The sequence below is a fragment of the Chiroxiphia lanceolata genome, chromosome 22, assembly GCF_009829145.1.
Source record: "Chiroxiphia lanceolata isolate bChiLan1 chromosome 22, bChiLan1.pri, whole genome shotgun sequence".
Classification (NCBI taxonomy): Eukaryota; Metazoa; Chordata; class Aves; order Passeriformes; family Pipridae; genus Chiroxiphia; species Chiroxiphia lanceolata.
In genome coordinates, this window is record NC_045658.1 from 8,011,611 (window position 1) to 8,031,040 (window position 19,430).

At 42.3% G+C, this 19,430-nt stretch overlaps 1 protein-coding gene across 26 annotated transcripts in view; it reads left to right on the forward strand.

The window, feature by feature from the left end:
• SLC45A1 (solute carrier family 45 member 1) overlaps window positions 1-19,430 on the forward strand; it is a 59,285-nt gene that overhangs the window by 25,328 nt on the left and 14,527 nt on the right. For 4 of the 26 annotated variants that reach the window (XR_004360627.1, XR_004360628.1, XR_004360625.1 and 1 more), the window contains exons 1-7: window positions 1,554-1,684; window positions 7,368-7,463; window positions 8,326-8,387; window positions 10,723-10,910; window positions 11,877-13,491; window positions 18,005-18,086; window positions 18,860-19,194. Coding sequence is in view for 19 of the 26 variants with exons in the window: in XM_032708767.1 (XP_032564658.1) it covers window positions 19,145-19,194 (50 nt within the window). In the remaining 7 variants the exon portion in view is untranslated. Of the gene's footprint in view, window positions 1-1,553; window positions 1,685-7,367; window positions 7,464-8,325; window positions 8,388-10,722; window positions 10,911-11,694; window positions 13,492-16,903; window positions 16,980-17,810; window positions 17,891-18,004; window positions 18,087-18,859; window positions 19,195-19,430 lie in introns of those variants that run through there. The other 22 variants (XM_032708773.1, XM_032708769.1, XM_032708772.1 and 19 more) reach the window with 16 other exon arrangements.

Sequence of the window (19,430 nt, forward strand, 5' to 3'; positions counted from 1 at the left end):
CATGGCTCTGTCTTGCTTTAGCTCTCATTTTCGAGTGTGCCAAAAAGGATGGTATTCAAGGGTAGTCTCAAGAGAATAATCTTTCTCAATTAGCCAGGCTTGGTGAACAAATCCTGGCAATATTCCTCTTTCAGGATCTCGATAGAATACTCTGACATCTAATGTTTTTTCTAGAATATGGAATCAGACTGGCAGAATTGCTGGAGTGTTAATTTACTACCTGGTGTCTGTCTCCTGGAGAGAAAGGAAAAAAACTGGAAAGCAGTAGTCTCCCACTGGAATCTTGGCTTGAGGTGAATAGATGAATGACAACATCTGTGTTCTGCAGTAGGGCTTGTCTGACCTTTCTTTCCTGTTGAGTTGTGAAACAACAAAGTAAACATTTAACTGAATGTGGCAGCCTGAGACAATTGGCCCTATTGTAGAAGGAATGCCAGTCCCTTTACTCTGCATAAATTCTCTTTGCTTGCAATGCTAATAGAGCTGCGGTGGAAGAAAGCCAGGCCTTCCATTGGGCAAGATCCAAGTTTAAGCAGAAATACTAGTGTGTGCCTTGGTCAGTGGAAGTGTCCTGGATGCAGCAGGGCTGCCGAGGATCACCCATGGTCAGAGCCCTTTCAAAAATAGCAAAGGAAATCGATTTGCAGTACTGAAATCTTCAAAGTCCTGCCATGAGGGTTGGTGGGCATGGTTGAATATGACATAATTTTTTTTACTGATAGAACAATTCCAGAATGGAATTGCTGAGATGTGTTTCTTGTACAAAGAAACTTCAGACTTTTTTCCTTGATCTCATGGCACTGTCATGACTCTTCATTCCAAGCTGAGGTAGATTTCTTAGATCTGTCTCAAGTACAAGAGGTTTAAAGCTAGTATTGTAAAAATAATTTTTTGCTTCTCTAATAAAGAGCTTTGTAGGAGTGACTCCAGGCTTTTTTTTTTTTTTTGACATACGGTAGCATTACTGCTGAACTTTTGGGTTGTCTCCAGCTTCTCCAGAAAAACTACTTGAAAACTGTCAGGATCAAAGATAGAACGTACATACATACATACCTACCTATATTTTAAATATGTATATATATATATGAGAAAACCCCTGACCAACCAAAAATCCCTATAAGCCTTTTCTTGAAGAAGAGTATTTAATTCACTACTTCCAAAGGCACGGTATTGGAAAAATGAAGATGATTTGATACTAGTGCTTCTTACTGTGAGGTAATTATTTTGTCATTTGAAATTTGTAAACAATGTCTGGGTTTCTTCCTGAGGATTTTATCCAGCTCACACTTGTTCTTTGCCTTCATAAGTGACTGTGTAAAACTTCAGGTCTCTGTGGTGTCTGATCACAGCAGAGTATCCCATTAATCTCAAGATTTAAATTCTAATGATTTTCTTTTTCAAGATCCACCTGTCAGACAAGTTTTGTTACTTAAAAAATTTAACTCTGTACAAGTTTGAAGTGTGTGTAGCTTTTCAAGTGAAGTTGCAGAAACCTTTTGGAATCTCAAAACATGAAGGCAGTACAAGAGACAGATAAAGGTCTTGCGTCCCCATGAACCTTGTACAGAGTTGCTGATACTGGGACAGGGGAAGGGGTTTGGGGTTGCAGAACTGTGTAGAGGTGGGAAGGAAATAAAAGAGAGACTATTCTCTCCTGCACCTCTTCTCCTGGAGAGGACAGAAGGTATGTACAAGCCCAGGTGTTATTCAACTTGTGATGTTTAAGGGGTTTTTTTAATCCTGTCTTTTTTTTTCCCAGTGTTCAGCAAGTCAGTCATCTGTATGTATATGCAGCTTCTCACCAGGAACAGCTGCTCTGTGCTGCCCCGAGGACCTCTACTTTGCTTTTTGTGGGACTCTTAAAAAAGCCATTTCTTTGTTCTGTCTCCTGCAGTTCTAAAAAAGAATAGCAATTTAAATATGCTATTGGATGTTTTATGTACACCTAAATAATGCCTTATGGACAAGAGTATTGTTCTGAGTATATTTCTTCAGTTAGCTTTACTGTTATGAAATTTTCACAGCAGCTGCAGGCATATAGGCTCAGGATGGAAAGTATCTATTGTACAGGCTGTAACAGGACTTTAAACTGGGACGCAGACTGCCAGTTCCATAACTGTAACTTAGGCTTTAAGGAAAACATTGATTTTTTGGGAGTGGGCTTTATACTGGTCTTTTACTCTTCAAAGGTGTATAGACATGTCAATGCTACCTGAATTTCCATGAAATGAAATTATGAGATACCAAGGGGGAAAGAAGGGGATGTTAGTTTCAGTTTTCTCTTGTTAACAGGAGAAGGTTTTTGCTAGAAATGAGAACTTAGTTTGTGTGAGAGAAATTTTTTTTTCCTCAATGAATATTATTCACTTGAATAACAAGTCCTGAGTTCTCAAACCACCTATTTAGCATTTTTATATGTCCTAATATTTGCCTGATAATTAGCGATTAAGGTGTAATACTTAGTTCTATTTAATTTCTGTGCTAAGAGCATTGCTTGGAAAAATAAGGTTAATGACAAAGTAAGATATTTTGAATGTCATAATTTCGTGTTTCTTGTTCCTCAAAACTACCTTTTAGAGGGGGTTCGAGCATTTGGTGAGGATAAGTAGCATCCCATCTATGACAGTTTCTAGCAAACTGAGATGTAGTCTCAGATATACTTACTTTCATATACATTTTGGAAGATAGGGAGCTGTTGTGCAAGAACACTCTGAGTCAAACTTTGTGAGATTTGTCTTTCCACACTTTTTGTCAGCTGGCTTCTCTGAGCAAGTGTGGCAGCTGGTCTGTTATTACACAGGAGCCTGTTGCTGACAGGAAGTGTAAGAGAATTGTACTGGCATGAGTTGAGGACAGCAGAGAACTGTAAATCAGGCAGGAGCTGCAAAATTCATTTAAATTTGGATTCCACTAATTCTGCTACTCCCAGAGCTGCTTTCTTTGACAGATCAATAAACTCTGTTTTCTATGAAAATGGCAGCATGACAAGCTGTGTGGTACGTGTTCAATACTTCCTCCCTGGTCAAAAGAGCATCCTTTTCCTGTGGGGGGCAGGTCAGGTAGAAGTCAGTTTACAAAATCAAACTGACACAAGTGCAGCATTAGCAGAACAAAATTAAGTGGCCAGGAGAGATGTCCACTCCTAGTAGCCGTTCTAGTACATGCCTTTCTATAGCAAACTATATGGAGTAAAAATGCCTTCTAGTTAATGTGTTTCAGGAGCTCAGTTTGCAAACACACACAGGCACAGAGGCAACAAGAGTTTGCCTCAGGGTCACATCCAGTTGCGTCAATTTGAATGGCATTCATTCAATTCATTTGGCTCCAAAAAATATAGTTTCATTAATGTTCATCCTAAGTGCAAATTTTGGGATAGATAAAATACGTATGTTATTTCCATATTAAAGGATGAAAGTCCTTAGGAGCGCTGCACTGCATCAGCAGATCCCTTCACATTATGGCCCCAGCATTGGCGCACCAGCATTCTTACTGGAAATGCTGTGTGCGGTAATTAGCATTAGCTTTTTTAAATATGTAGAAGTAGTATTGTCCCCACCAGAACAACAAAAATGTTGCTCAGAAAACCAGTAATCAAATATTTAGTTATTTTTGTGTAGGATAAGTAGTCTCTTATGAGAATTATATGCTCATTCTTATACAAAGGTGCAGATTTAATCCAATGTTTGAGGAAAGATTAAAACCACAAATTCCATTTAATAGTGGATCTCCAGCAATAAGCAGCTATGCCATTTTATGGCTGATGTCCAGCATGAGAGTTAGTAGTAAGGACATATTTGTACCTGTTCCACAGTGAAGACTAACTTGAATATTGCCTCTAAGACAGAAATCAAATATTATGTGAGGAACATGGCTAAACATTATAAACAACAGCACTTAGTCTTGGAATGGATAAATTGTTTTGCAGTAATTTTGCTAATTATTGGTTAATTGGTCTAAAATTTCCCTGTAAAATATTTTATTGTAAATTCCTGATGGTCAGTCCTGGTTCCTCTATGTTACAATATTTGTTTGTTACCAATAATATGTGCATTTGGTTTGAAATAGCATCTGTCCAATACATTTATTTGCTGGTTCTTATTGTAAAATGTAACCCCACGTTAGTATAGCTTTTGATTTACAGAGTTTATTCATATTTTTGGGACCTGGAAATCTTGAGGGGCCTTTTTTTTGTTGTTGCATTGGTTGGGTTTTTTTGTGTCTTCTATGGGTCTGTCCTTGTCCCCTGTTCCATCCCCCTGGGTATGCTGACACAGTTTCAATAGTTTATCCGTTGGATATTACACAAATGGGGCAGAGGGAGAAGCATTGAAGTGCTTTGTAAATTCTGACTGTAATACAGTAATACAAACTCTACTGATTGGTTTTAGATTGACATAGGGTTTCCAGAGCAAGGCAAAAATATATGTCTTGATTCAGTCCAAAGCATCTTCTGAACTGGCCTAGGCCAGAGAGGTGGGATGTTCCACAGAGCAAAAACCATATGATTAAAGAACATGAACAAACATAAAGTATATTATTAACAAAACACTAGACTGCATTTCATGTTGGGTTTTCTGGCCTGGTGACCCATGGAGTTGACTCAAAAAATTAACAGAGAGACAAAGGTCCAGTCTGATCTAACATAACTAATAATCACAAAAGATTCTCTGAAGCCTTCTTTCCTGTATGGGTAGTCTTAAAAAGCTGTTTAAACTGGTCCTGTATAAATACACCCCAGTGAGACTCTCTGCTCGAGAATGTGTCCTGAGAGAATGTTAAAGCTTCTGCTGAGGAGGGGTTTTATCGTGGTTCACCATTCTGTATGTGTCTAGCAATTAGGCTCCCTGTTACCTCCAGGCTCCTCATGCTATCAACAATATCTTCATTTCTCCCTTGTGTTCTGACTCACATGCCTGTCAGTGCCATCCTGTCTGTCCCACTTTTTGGCCTTTTCCATTTCAGGATGTGGCTGAAGTCCTCCACATCCTGATCAGCAGCTGTCTAGGCCATGATCTGTGTGGGCAGACTTTGAGTCCACTCTGTTTTGTGGGTGAGGGTGGAGGTAGTTGAGGCATGAGGTGAAGGGTGTTTGAAGACTTGTGGAGTGCTTGACTAGCAGCTGACAAGAAATTTTGATCATAAACAGGTAAATAAGAGGGAGTAGTCTTGTCTAGTCAAGTCTTCCCTTACAGAAGATAATTGGGAAAAAAATGAACCTCTTTTGCAGTAGTTGATAGCATTGGGAGATTCTGCTCCTGGGCGTTTGCATGCCTTTGACCCCAGAAAACCTGGAGAGATCCATGAATCTTCACCGTGTAAAAGTTTCTTCAGGAAATTCAATCAAAAAGTGTTGGAAGGGCTGTCTCTTATCCTGTCCACATGCATGCCTTTTCCTGGGAGGCTGGTCTTCTGTCCTCATCCTCTGTCAGCAGAGGGTTTTTACAAAAACTGCTTGCTGCTCTCTGAGCAATGTGTGTGAATCTCAGGATGGGGAACATCAGGCCCATATGCATTTACTTTTCACAGGTTACTTTTTTTACAAATGGACTTACGTATTTGAGATTTTTCCATTTCAGGGTTGCACAAATACTATGATTTTTTCCATTGGTATTTACACTTTTAGCCAGAGATCTCTAGCTGTTGATTAATTCTTCTTTAGTGTTCCGGCTCCATCATATTAAACATGCATTTTAGCCAGGAGGGAAAGGAGCTGTGGAAGCAGTGGGAGTCAGATCCCTGACAGACAATGCACAGCTTTTCCTATACTGCCCATAGCATCACTCGGGAACTGTCTCCTCCCTCACAGAGATGCCAACTGCCTTCCCATCCCGTCACCACTGTTAGTCAGCAAATGCACTCCACTCTTCCAGATCCAAAGTAGAAGATATGGTTAACGTGCTTCCTCTCTCTGCTTTCTTAACTAATTCTTCATTGTTAATGCTGAAACTGAGATTTTCCTGAGGCACTGTGGGCGTGAGGCTGCTTTGAATGCAAGGAGAGGTGCTGTGGAGCAGCACGTATCGGAGCTCCAAGGGGAGCCCTGAGGTGCCTCCCGGGAGCGGGAGTGTGAGTCCCAAGCTGCAGAACCGGGAGGGCTGGGCTGTCAGTGCTGCTCCTGCTTGAGTCACTCTTAGCCAGCAGCAGGTCAGCTGGGGGACGGCTGCAATCTGAAAGGAAAGCTCAGACTTCGCCAGCCAGCACACACAGCTCCAAGAGCGACTATCTAGATTTCATCAGCGTCTTGTATTGTCTCTCTCAGAAATAGTATTCAATTGCAAGTAATTGGCAGTGCTCTGGTTTCCTGTGGCTTTCCACCTATTCATTTGTGTTGGGTCAGCTCAACTGCTTTATAAACATGGAAATATGCTTGAAATCTGATGAGCTTGCAACACGAAAGAAAATTGACAGTGCTTTTAGATCTCAAACACCAGAACTGTGGGGCTTTCTACCAAGCTTCGTTTCAGGTTTGCATGTAATAGTGAAATTAAAACTTGGCACTTCTTTCAGGCTCATTTAGAGAAACCGTCCCTAAGCTCTGTAAGAATTAAAGGACTAAGTTATCCTTCAGTGCTTGCGTTCTTCAAAAAAAGGCAAATATGTTGGAATCCTGTAGCAGCCGAGAGGTAACAGTGAAGTCAGATGGCCTGGAAATTTCTTCATGTGTCCTCGGTATGAAAATGCCTTGAAGTTTCACAACAAAATGGCAAACATAGCTTACCATGACCTGCTTTCTAACCCTGGGACAAGATTAAATTTGAACTAGTGACAGGTATCAGAGTATTTGCTTAAGCAAACACTGTAATAGTTAAGTCTTTTGGCATGTTCAGTCACCCATTTCTACTTGATTTGCATGATAAAATCTCAAGGAATGGAATAGAAACACTTTTAATTCATAAAGTAACAATCATCTAGTTCTTCAAGAATGTTCTGTCTTTATCCTGAAATGTTCTGCTGATTTTTCTGTAAGTTAGATGGAGTAAAAAAAGGCAAATTTACCATCTTAACTCTGGATTTCTGATTGTATCCATATTAGATTAAGATACAGTTGTGTTTACTTAATCCAAACATTTTTAAATTAAAATTGCTTTGACTTGGAGTTCTATCAGTATTATGTCACAATTTTTTATTTACTAGCAGAGAAATTCTAGTCAGAGGCCATAAGTAACATTTTTATTGTGTCTTCATCTCTTCTTGCAAACCCTCCCAATTTCTTAATGACTCTTAAACTTATTCCTGTTTTTTAATTAAGTTTTCCATGGTACACACTTAGAGGTATTTTAGCTATTTCCTGGCTATTGTCTCCAAATATTTGAGAGATTATTTTGTCCCAGTGCCCTACTGCACTGGTATTGAACTTTATCTTGCAGCTCAGCATCCTCCCAGCTCAGTGTTCATCTGAACTTTGCCACCTTTGACTTAGCTGTTCTGGGCAGTCAGTGGCTGTGGAGGCCTTCAGTGAAAATGTAAGTGCCTGTGGCTTCCTGGAAACCCGAGGAGTTTGTCGAGAGTGTGATGGATGGGCTGCCAGGTGGTGCCTGGGTGGCAGCTGCTTTTGGAATGTCCTCCCTCCTGGTGTAAAAAGAGAGTTCCCTTTCCCACCTTCGGACAGGTGTTGAGCTTTTAGTTCTGGATTGTCCTGTTTGTACTTCTAGAGATCAGCTTTCTCTCTCACCTATGGAACTTGTTTTTCAATGATTTGCAGAAACTGAGTGTTGGCAATCAGATTTTCAGACATCTTGTAGGGCTCTGGGGGTACTATTTAAACACAGTCTTAGTTGTTTGTGTTAAGCTAGGTATGATATACATCATCTTGCATTCCAGAGCAGAAATAATGATAAGAAACATCTACCTTTTCTGTATTATTGTTGACAGATTTTACCCTATGAATGTCCTAATGGACAGTCTGATTATTACAGATGTTTTCATAGATTGATGCATTTGTTTTTATACTAATGTACACTTCTGATAGTTTTTGTCTACTGGAAGGTAGGGTTGTTTTGGTTTGGTTTTTTTTCAACAGTTCCTCACCAACTCTTACTTCTGTTATCTGTTTCCGAAGCTGGTTACGTATAGTTGCTACTATTTGTTAGCTCCTTTCTGGTTTTCATTAAACTTGAATTTCCATGATTGTCATTATGACATTTGGGACAAGTGCTTTCTAATTAAATTCAGCTCTTTTGAACTGCCCTGATTTATAGAATCTGACCAAGAAAAGACACATTTTAAATATCATTTGTGATTGCTAGAGATGCACCTTTTCCTGATGCAGATATAGTCAGCAGCTCAAGGTTTGGCCACAAACCTACTTTGTTTCTTGTTTTTCAGGTCAAAGTAGCATCCAGTCAGACTTTGCATGGCATGAGGCAGAAACAGGATTTTCTAGCATGGTGAGTACTTGTAGAGTCAACAGGCTGATGATCTCTAATGACCAAGAATTCAGGAGACACTGTGTCCTAAAAAGCAAAAGGGGGTCAATAATCTGCTGAGTAAATTCTGTTTCACCTCTACAAGTTGTATAGGTGGTTTCAGGGAGGAGTTTAGGAAAGGAGCATTGAGGAATGACTTAATTTGAGCTCTCATGATGATTGAAAGGAGCACTACCAGGGGGAAGTTCACAAATGGAGTTTGAAGGAGTTGTTTAAAATTATAATATGGGTAGGGATTTAATGACAGTGTTCATGAGAAGACCTTAAATAGGGATCATGTAGCAGAGGATGTTTTTCCCTTTAGCATTCACTGTCTTTGACTTCAATTGTAAACTCTTTTGTTTCGTTACTTTGCTAGATGTAGACTTTTCAAGCCTCTTTTGGCTTTTTTTTTTGTTCCAGAGCTGAACATAAACCAGAAGTGTCTCTTTTACCAAGTTTTAGTTTGCTGCTTTTCCAGGACATTTTCATTGGATGGTTCCAGGAATAGCTAGAAAAGACCTTGCAAGATCACAGAGTTTCTCTATGTCATCTCCTTGGCCCAAGGCAGGATCTAATAACACTAACCTGCTCTCAAGCATCCTGGAAGATGAACTTAAAAATCTCTAGTGATAGAGACTCTCCTATCTCCCTAAGCATTTTAAATTTTTTTTTAATAGAAATTTTTGCTCCATCTAACTTATAAATGAGAAATAATATAAATAAATAATCTAACATGATTTCATTAATTGTACAGGAGCACTCAGGATTTGACATAGGCAGCAGAAGGAGATTTTATGAACTCGACTGCTGTAGCTTTATTTTGTGTTCCGGTGCAACTCACTTTATGAAAGAAGGCATGATTAGATTATGTGTAGTTTGCTACAATAATGACCCTCCTCCCCGCTCACCTTTTTGCCTCTTTGATTATCTTTAAAGTTCTGTGCCCTGAAGAATTCTCATTTATTCTTATGTGTTTTCCTGGTCTTTGCTTGTGCTGGTTTCATGAATAAAAATTTATTTCCTCTCTCCAGAGAGGATTGTTAGTAAAACCGGTGTTACAGAAATACAGATGAGAGAGAGAGATAGGAAAGGGACTAAATTAGACCCAGGTAATGCACAGATAAATAATGTGCAGATTAGGATCATATTTCACATCAGGGCATACAGTAATGATTTTCCTCAGAAGGCATAATGCCTTAAAAAAACACATGTAGAAAGTGTATTTACTGATATTGTTTAATATTAAGTACCAAAGGAAGCACAGTGAATGCCAATTATTTTATCCAAACTCTGAGTATCTGTCCATGTAGTACTTTTTCTTGCAGTGTAGCCTGGGATCAGTGTAATATAGCAATAGGAGTCTGGGAAAGCCACTATTTAGAAAGTGCTTTAAGTCACTTTCAAGCTGTGAGGCAAAGAGGGCAAGTGTCAGTACCTATTCAGAGGAAGAGATAGGTGAGTGAGTCAGATTTCCTGGCTGTGGATTGGATCAGTAGTGGTGAATTTTTGGGTGGGCAGAAGCGGGCACTCCAATGTAGAGTGCAGGGCAAGAACTGTTCAGAATGGAATTGTTTGTCAAATGCATTTTTTCAGAGCCAGGCCCTTCCCACGCAGTAGCCAATCCATTACAAATACAGATTTCTCTGGTAACTGCATGTTATTTGATTTCTCTGAATGCTATGATACAATTAATTTCTTGGGATCCAGGTGCCTGCAGTACACTGCTTCTGCAGCAGAAGTAATTACTTTCTCATTAAGCCTAAAAAATTAGTTACAATATCCATCAGAGTGTACCTGCCTACGGGCCATTAATTCATTTTCATTGGAACCAAACCCCTCTGCTGTGGTCTGTTGATGCACAAGAATTCCATTCACAGGTCTCCAATCAGTCCCCTCTGCTCCAGAATGGTCCTTTCCACTTGCTTCTTGGCTAAAGGAAAGCAATAATATAATGTTCAGTGATGCAGCAGATGTTTCAAGGTCCTCATCAATGAGGAGACGGCTTACTTTGAGGTCTGACCTCCAATTTTGTATACAAAGGTCATGGCTTTTGTTGGAGGGCTCAATCAATAGATCAGTGTATCAGACTCAATGCAGAAATGCTACCCAAACAGTATACAGGGAACATTTGCATAACTTTGTGTATTTGCTGTAGCAGATAGTTAATCTGGGTAACTTTGCTACCTGTCCCATTTCTCTTGCTCAAGAGCATTAGCAAATGTTTATTTCACAGAATGTTCTTTCCTCCCCTTTTTTTCTTTTTTTTTTCCTTTTCTTCTTTTCTTTTTTTTTTCCCTTTCTCCTCTTTCCTAAGACAATGCAGGCAAAGCTCAGAGCAACTCCAGGCTGCAAACATCATGATGCAAGTGGATGGATGGGAAAAGAGTAGAAAGCAATGGTCTGCCAAACAGGGAAGAGTCTTTAACTAAAGGTAAGAAATCAGAAGAGAGAAGATACAGCACTTTGACTCACCTGAAAACATGCAGCAAATGGAATGCCAAGGTGAATAGGCTATTTAGACCAGTAGAAGTAAAAAGCAGGCTTATGAATAGCAGCAACCAAGTGTCCACTAATACCTCCTGATGGAAACAGCCCTGCTATCTGGTCTAGTATAGCTGTCTTCCTGTTATTTTAGTAGGAGGCTGGGCTTAGAGGATCTCACTAAAAGATCTCCAAACCCCTCAATACTAGTCCCAGAGGCATTGCTTTCCGGTAGATCAATTCATCAATTTTCTTCAAATGCTATTCACACAATGTATAGGAAGTGTGGCACATGATACAAGTCGTTATTGTTACTCTGTGCACATATGATGCCAAGCAAGTAGTAACTACCAATGCTGGTTAACACTTGAAAGTGACAGAAATCCTGCTGGGAGTGGGAGATGACAGCCTATCAAGTGACTTGTCAGAAACAAACATTTATCTGATAAATGGCGAGTGCTGGAATGCACTGTCAGAGATGGGAATTTAGGAGGGAAACAAAATAAGGATAAGATGCTGAAGCCTGTTATCCCTTGATATGACCGTACTTCAGGAAATTTTGTACTCACCACCCTGGAAATGTTCTCAAATTTAGTTCCCACAGGAGAATTTGCTGAGCTATATACGTTTGTCAAGTCAGAATACACTGCCCCTGCTTGTTTCTACGGTCTGTACTCCAGTGCTTTTCAGGGTTGCTTTGGTGTTTTAGGCAGACAGAGGCCCTGGAAGAGACTGCCAGGCTTTGAGAGCAGCCTGGGGTCTCCTTTTTCTGTTTCTTCATATCTGCTCTTTTCTCTGCCTTCAGTGGATGCAAGAGGCAAGGAAGGCTGTCTGGCTTTGGGGCCATCCAGGAGTATTACAGCACCTGTCTCTATTTGTTTACAATGCGTGGCTGTAATGCATCCCAGCATCTATCTGTCTCCATAAGGTAACTGATTGTTTGGGATGGTATGTAGTAGTCTATACCTTGTTGTTTGATATTTTCAGGTAGAAGAGGATGACAGCCCCTGCCTCTCCTGTCTGACAGGCGCTCTGTATGGATGGAAGAGGCTAAATTAAAAACAGCACAAGTGGACCTTTCTGGTTTTTTCTTGATAACTGGTATAAAGGAGAGAAGGGAGCAGTCTGTGCACTGCAATTAACATCAAGTGCTATTGCAACTCATCGTGTATGCAATATAGATACAATCTCAGCAGAAATTGAATGCTGAGCTGAGCCAGAAACATAGAGCAATGCTGGGTTTTGAAGAAAGTAATTAGCCCCAGGGACCCAGTGGTTTCTCATTTCCCCAGTGGCAAATACAGGGAAGTGGGGCAGTATTTCCAAAGTCAATTTAGACAAGATACAGAGCCTATTTATAAACCACAGTTGTAACGACTGCTTAGCAAGATGCAGGCGCACCTCTGGTCTTCCTGGAGTGTCCATCACATACCAGTACCAGGCTGCTTTGCTTTTGTGAGCTCTGGGTACCCCATCTCTGTCCAGGCACTGAGCCAGCCCAAGCCCCTGCCAGCGCAGCTAGTGGAGAATAGCCCAGTGCAGCAATGCTTGGGCATCCTTTGTCAAGGGCGATGGTGTGTGACAGACCTGCCAGGGTCACTGTTCACCACGCTCTGCCTGCAGCCATGTGCTGCGACCTGCCCTCTGCATGGTGCCTCATCCGACCACCTCTTCCTGTCAGCCCTGGGTACAGCAGTGGCCTGGCCCTTCCTTCTGCTGCCCTGCACTTGGCAGTGAATCAAGGTTTTCGAGAACTCATTGATCACATTAGTTCTGCTTTCCTTCTCCAGTAGAAGATCAGAAGTGTATACTGAATCACAGAAATAAGACAGCTGATAGCCAGGAAAATTTTAATCTTACTAAATACAGGACATACTGGATTAAAGCTGCAGCTCACAATTAATACAAGAAGCAAGGAATTGAGCTGTTTAGGTAACATAGAAGGGATTAGAGTAGTCTCTATTTATGCTCCATCTTTAAATGAGAATTTAGTTTAGAGCTAAAATATATGCAGCCTGTGCCTGCTATGGGTGACTGGAAGATCCTGCTTCCAGGATTCTTGCTCCTGCTTTCCTGACATACTGCTTATCACCTTTCTGCTGTTGTGACATCCAGAATAAAATCTTTGGGGCATAATCACATCTTTGACTCTTGTGAATGTATAGTCAATTTCAGGCATTGCAGTGAAATGAAATAATTTATTTCAGTGAGTTTGCCACACTGTTTTGTGTGTCTGTACCTCTTTCCCCAAAGCTGCACCCAACAGCGACACTTAGCACCAATATCTTGCATGGTACCTATCTTACATGCCTGCAGTTAACACTTTTGTCAGCATTTGTCCAGAAATGCATGGCCAATGTAGCCTAGTCTGTGTATTGCCTCAGAGGAGAGTTTTTCCTCAGCCTTCTTTCATTCAGGTGATGGGTAAAACCCAAAAGATGATAAAGATCATCTTCTGAAATATAATTACTTTTCTGGTTCTGTATCTTAAAGTATTGGTCGCAGGAGCTTGGAAGTAAATGCAAATTTCATCATTTGGACTCTTAGAACTGTAAGACTGTGGCCTTCTGATCCCAAGCACATTCTCAATCTTCTGAATTCTGTAAGTGCCCTCTAGTGACTAATTCTTTGAACTGTGTTGGGTTCTCATTGGTGAGAGACCAGCCACTGAAGGGTGGTTGAATGGTGAGGGCAGGAGCTGGGTAAATGCCCTCTTATTATTTGAGGCCAGCACTAGTTTGTCTTGCAGAAGCAAACGCTTATTGAGCAGTCATTGCACAAAGCCTTGGACAGCAAACGACTGAGTGCACACATATTGCTATCGTGGAAATAGCACATCTGAACTGAAACATGAGTCACTTCAGTACAAACTAGTGGAGGAAAAGCTACTGTCACTGCACCATACTTGAATGGTTTAGGCAAAGTGTGACGTTAGTGAAATTTTCCTGAATATTAAAAATTCATGTTCTTATCTTCTATTGTAGTTTGCTGTGTTGAATTTATTTTCTCAATGAATTAACAACTCAATTTTAATGCAAATGGATCAGTGCTGTTAGCACTGCTTTTCATTCTGCAGCAAAATGCTGTTTTTTATTTCTGGTGATGCTTCTAGTGTGAGTTTCTTGGTTTTGTTTTTCCTTTTTCTAAGTAAAAATTCAAGTGCCCTTTTAAATATTTAATTTCATCCATTAATATAGCCAGTGTAGGAGTTCGGTTCAGGAACTGATTTATCTGGGCTATTAAAGTCATATGACAATATGCTAAGGGCCAGATATGGAGGTGGTGTGCAGACTGGCATATATAAGATTTCTTTATGTTCTTACATTGTATTAGCCACCCACCAACTTCTTTACGCCTACTCAGTTAGCTTGTAAGGGATTCTAGGGTGGTGTAATTTATGTGTGGTAAGCTCATCTTACCATATAAGCATTAAGAACACATAATTAAAATGCAACTCACCTAGTTTGAATTTGCTTCTTTTTTTCTGTCTTACACTGTATTTGCACTGTGTTCAATACCATAGGCCTCATTGGCATGACTGGGAATTTACAGAAATATAAATTCTTCTTCAGCTGATATCATAAATTTTGTGGAAAGCAGAGTTTCTGAAGGAAGAGGGGTCAGGTGTGATCTTTACGGGCCTAGTCTTTCCTTGATGACTTTGCTTGTATAAGACCACGCTGTGCTGTAGGAAATGGAGGAGAACTTGCAGAGTGTGTGCGCAGGTCCCTCTGCAGACATTAAAACTTGGTAACTCATCATTCTGTCACTGAGCGTAGGTTAATCTTTGCTCCAGCACTCATATATGCCCTTTGGGTGTTCTGAAGCAGCAACCCTCAAGCACCAAAAAACTTTCACAGTGAGTCTGTTTGGTACAGACTTTGTATCTCTTCCCCTCAAAAAATCAAGTCATGTTTGGAAAAGAAGTTGCCAATTCCAGGTGGATCACTGAATGTTATTGTAGATCCACTGAACAACATTGTGGATCCACTGAACTGAACTGAAAGATGTTTTAAATTAATTTTAAGACAAAACAAGGAAAAGAAACACCCAACATCACACAGCCAAAATCCTGTTCTTCGAGAGGGAGAACAACATACTCTCTGTTAGTGTCTTGCACAGAATTTCACTCGACTGGAGCTAATGTTTACTTCAGAGAAAAGGATTATGAGGATAGTAAGAGAGGTTTCCAAGAAACGTAGGAATGGTCTGATCTGAGCAGGGCAAATAATGAGGCCTGCTGGCAAATGAAACAGTGAGCCTAACGTCAGGCTGTAAATAAGCAGAAATGAATACCAGCTGTCAGAAGCTGCTTTGCGGACAGACAACAAAAGTGTTTAGTGAATGCAAAAGATCTTGCACGCAGAGAAGATAGGAGGGAACAGCACAGATTCATAGCAGTAGGTATTCATCACCAAAACCTGCTCTTTTGAACACTGTTGGGTTAAATTAGTATGAAATAAATGAGTAAGTTTACATTTCAACAGCAATTTATGTGCAAACTCACAGAGGAGAGGAGATTTGTGGTTTCTGTTTTGTCTAAGGCCCAAAGGATGCTAATAAATGAATACACCGCAGGAACTGCTTTTGTTCTCTCCTTTGTCGTTACCCTGGGAAGGACCAGAGTTACTTGTCCCACTGTTCCCAAGTGGACAAACTCTGCTAAATGGTGTAAGAGGTCATCTTTGTAAGTTTTGAGCAGACATTTTTATTTAATTGACCATGGAATAAACATGAGTTTAATGTCTCAAATATATTTACGAGGAAAAATCGTTGTATAAAATGGCCATGACTGCCTGCCAGCATTAATAATGTAACCCGCTCTCCATGCCCAGGTGGAACAAAAAGTCATCCTTGATGTCAGGGAATGGAACTCTCAAGTGCTGTGTTCATCTTCCCAGTGTTTGCAGAGCTGTCTGACACAGGGTGGTGGTTGGACTGAGGCTGGCGGGAGCGTGGGCTGTTGTGCTGTGTTGTTGCTCGTGGTCACTGAAGGGATGGCTGACTCCAGGTCTTTATCAAAGAAGGCAGTTAACAACTGTGGGTGGTGTGACAGCCATAGTCTCAGCCCATCCAGTTGTCCCTGAGCACCACAAGCTGGGGGTGAGCATAGCTGGTGTTACTAAAAGTACTGCTGATGGTAATGCCTCCTCCCAGCAACCACTGTCTCTTGCCTCATTTGTCTGATTGTTTTGGCGGGCAGCAAAAATGCCATCTTTCTGCTACAATAAATTCTATGATAAATAAATACTAACATATACTAAGGATTCAGGCAGTTAAGGATGCTTAATGATTACGGCTCCAAATTTGAAGTATTTTAAAAATGGAGCAGACTGCACTGCATAATGACATCTTTGCAAACCACGAGGAAATCTGAAACATGAGCACAAAATATGGCCCTATAAAACAAAATTGCTGAATTCCTTTACCCTAGGAAGGGGAAGACTCTGAAACAGAAGAGAGAAAAGTGCAGCATCTTCTGCGGCATCTGCTCTACAGGCCTATCGAAAAATATCTCTGCATCGGCTAAAAGTCCTCCTGTCACGATCCACTTCCGCAGTGCTTACAGTGCCAGTGTGGAGATGAGGATCCGGCAGCACGCACCTGTCTTGGGCAGCATCGCTGCAGAGAACGGTGCAGGCAGTGCGGCAGTGGATGGTTTGACGTGAAGAGGAGTCGACTTCCCTACCCTAGTGCCTGCTGAGCGCTGCCTTGGCCACGAGGGCTCCTTCGGGAGGGCCCGTGGAATGGGGGCGGGCCGTGGAATGGGGCGGGCCCGTGGAATGGGGGCGGGCCCGTGGAATGGGGGCGGGCCCGTGGAATGGGGGCGGGCCCGTGGAATGGGGGCGGGCCCGTGGAATGGGGGCGGGCCCGTGGAATGGGGGCGGGCCCGTGGAATGGGGGCGGGCCCGGGGGCGGGCCCGGGGCCGGGACGTGAGGGGGAGCCGCGCGCAGGGGCAGCACCGGCTCGGCCCCTCCCGCCGCTCCCGCCGGCGAATCGCGGGGCACCGGGGCGGGGGCGGGACGGCGTCCGCAGGGCCGGGCCCGCGGCGCAGTACGGGCCAGGTCAGGCGCCGGATGCCGCCGGAGGTGAGGCCGCCGGGCGGGGCGGGGCGGGGAGCGGAGTGGCGGGTGCCGGTGGACGCGGGGGTCTCCGCCCGCAGGCGACTCGGGGCGAACGAAAGGCCCGGGGCTGTGAGGGGCCGGCGGCCACGCCCCGCGGCGGTTGCGCAGCACGGCTCGTTCTCGGCTGACACAAAGGCTGGGGAGGCGGCGGCCCTCGCGCGGGTTCAGGGTCAGGGCCGGCCTTTCCCCGCGACGCTGATGACTGGTGTTTTTGGAGCCCTCATTACCCGACGCAGAAAAATGGGAACGAGGTTCTGCTAAAAAAAAAAAGAAAACGCAAACATTATTTTCGGCGTAGCGGTGCTCGGGAGGAGCGGTGATGGCCGGTCCCTGCCTGCCAAGCACGCTGCCTGTGCGTACACGTTTGTGCAGAGAGCCGGCAGCAGAGCCAGCATCACTTGGCAGAGTGTGATGCGCAGAAATTGGTGTAGCAAACGTCGACTGTCAAATCACAAATAACTATTGACAGTGAAGGCTAACAGCCACACTAAAGGAGAGCTTTCCTGCTTTGACACTGTTGTGATCACCAGGTAGATTTGCCTGAGGACAGGAATTATCTTCCTGTGTACAATTTGTAAGTTGAGGGAAATGGCTGATGACGAATATAGGCTCAGTTCATAGTTTTGCACTTTCTGCTGGACTGGTGAGATGCTGTCAATAATAGCCTTTCATTCCAAGTAGTTGCAGATCACCATGTGTATTTTTGAGCCATGTATAGGGGTTCTTTTCTTCTGCCACTAAAATGTTGCCACTTTTGACTTGCATACAATCTCTTTGCAATACACAGGACAGAGCAGGAAGATAAAGAAAGACCTAGCACGAAGTGAAAATAACAGATGAGTATAAGGAGCTAATACTTGTGTGCAAATGGCAAGGTATAATAGTGATGAAGGGGGCTGCTAGCACAGCTGCGTTGTCATGTCTCTGTGAAAGGGTTGTTAGAGCAAAGGTCGTGAATCTGATTAGGGTTTTGTTATGTCTTTTTTTAGGTATCTCTCTCCTCATTTTTAACAAATTCTCACTGTGACAAAGTTACTTTGTCCTGAAAGCTGATAAAGGTACTCCTGCAAAGTAAGTACTCCGTGAGAGACATGAGTCATGAGAAGTTTATGGTAAGTGGCAGAAACAGTGTCAAGGGGAATGCTGGTGCAGACATCTTCATGAAGTCTCCATATGCTTCTTCAGTTGGTCTGTATAGGGGACTTTGTGGTTAATGAGCTTTCCCAGCAAGATGCAGCTTGCTGTTAGTGCTGTGTGAGATGGGTGTTGTCAAGGTGTGTAGTTGCAATTATGAACTGCCTATTCTTCTCTCTTATGTGATATGCATCTTGGTCTGAAGAGGAGCAGTCTTGAGGAAACCCTTGATACAGTGTTAACAATATTTCAATAGATATCTTTTCACTCTCATCCTTCCTTCTTCTCCTCAGGCCCCAAATGCACTCAAGTTACCCCAACTGCAATCTTCTGTGAGATGCCTGGCATTTAGTTTTGTATTGTGCAATGCTTTGTATTGTGGAATGTGTCTCTGGATGCCTGCGTGCAGCTGGGGATTGGTCTGGGTAGGGCATCATCCACCACGCTTAAAAACTGTTGCATCAGTGTGATGGTAAACTGGGCTTACGGGGTTCTGCTTTTGAGGATAGTTGGGGATAGGCAACAAAGAGTGGCTTTGTCTAGACTCAGGGCTACAGGAAAAAAGACCAGTGTGTGAAATGCACCAGAGGAAGAAGCAGAAAACGTGAGATATGTGGGAGTTCTGTACAGCCAAAGTAGTAGAACAGCTGGGAGATTTTTCCCCTGGGGAACTGTAATCAAAAAAGTAAGAGACTTGTTTTGCTTACTAGAGTCCAGCTGTGAGGATTTTCCTGAAGAAGTATGGGGTAATGTGGAACCATCCTTTTGCAGCAGCAGCCTTTGATCCATGAGCAAGGAAGCATAAAGAAAAGAAAATAAACTGTTTCCATTTCTGCCAAAAAGAGGCAAGAAATCACATGTGATTTGTTTAGGCAGCAGATCTGTTGGCATCTATCTGATGCTATTTTGGAAACCATTTGGCTGTTTTACCCACCACACTGTGCACACTTTAGCTATAGGAGTGACTCTGATGAGATCTAAGGAGTCTGTCCAGCATGCCATCAATCACTGAAAGAGGAATAGCAGTGCTGAGGTGGCTTATGGGGTATGTATTTGCTTCTCATTAATTAGTTTGAAAATTCAGTTCCTAAGGATCAGATGCTGTCCTTGCAACAGAGATATAAAACCGAAACTGGACATTGCAAAAAAGTTTTGCATTAAGCCTTGGCCTCAGCATAGGCAGCAGGATTGGTAGGATCAGTACTGAAAGGGTTTTATACCAAAGGGATTTCATGTTGCAGCAGGGGTCTGGATCTGCTACCAAGCCACAGCTTTGCTTTA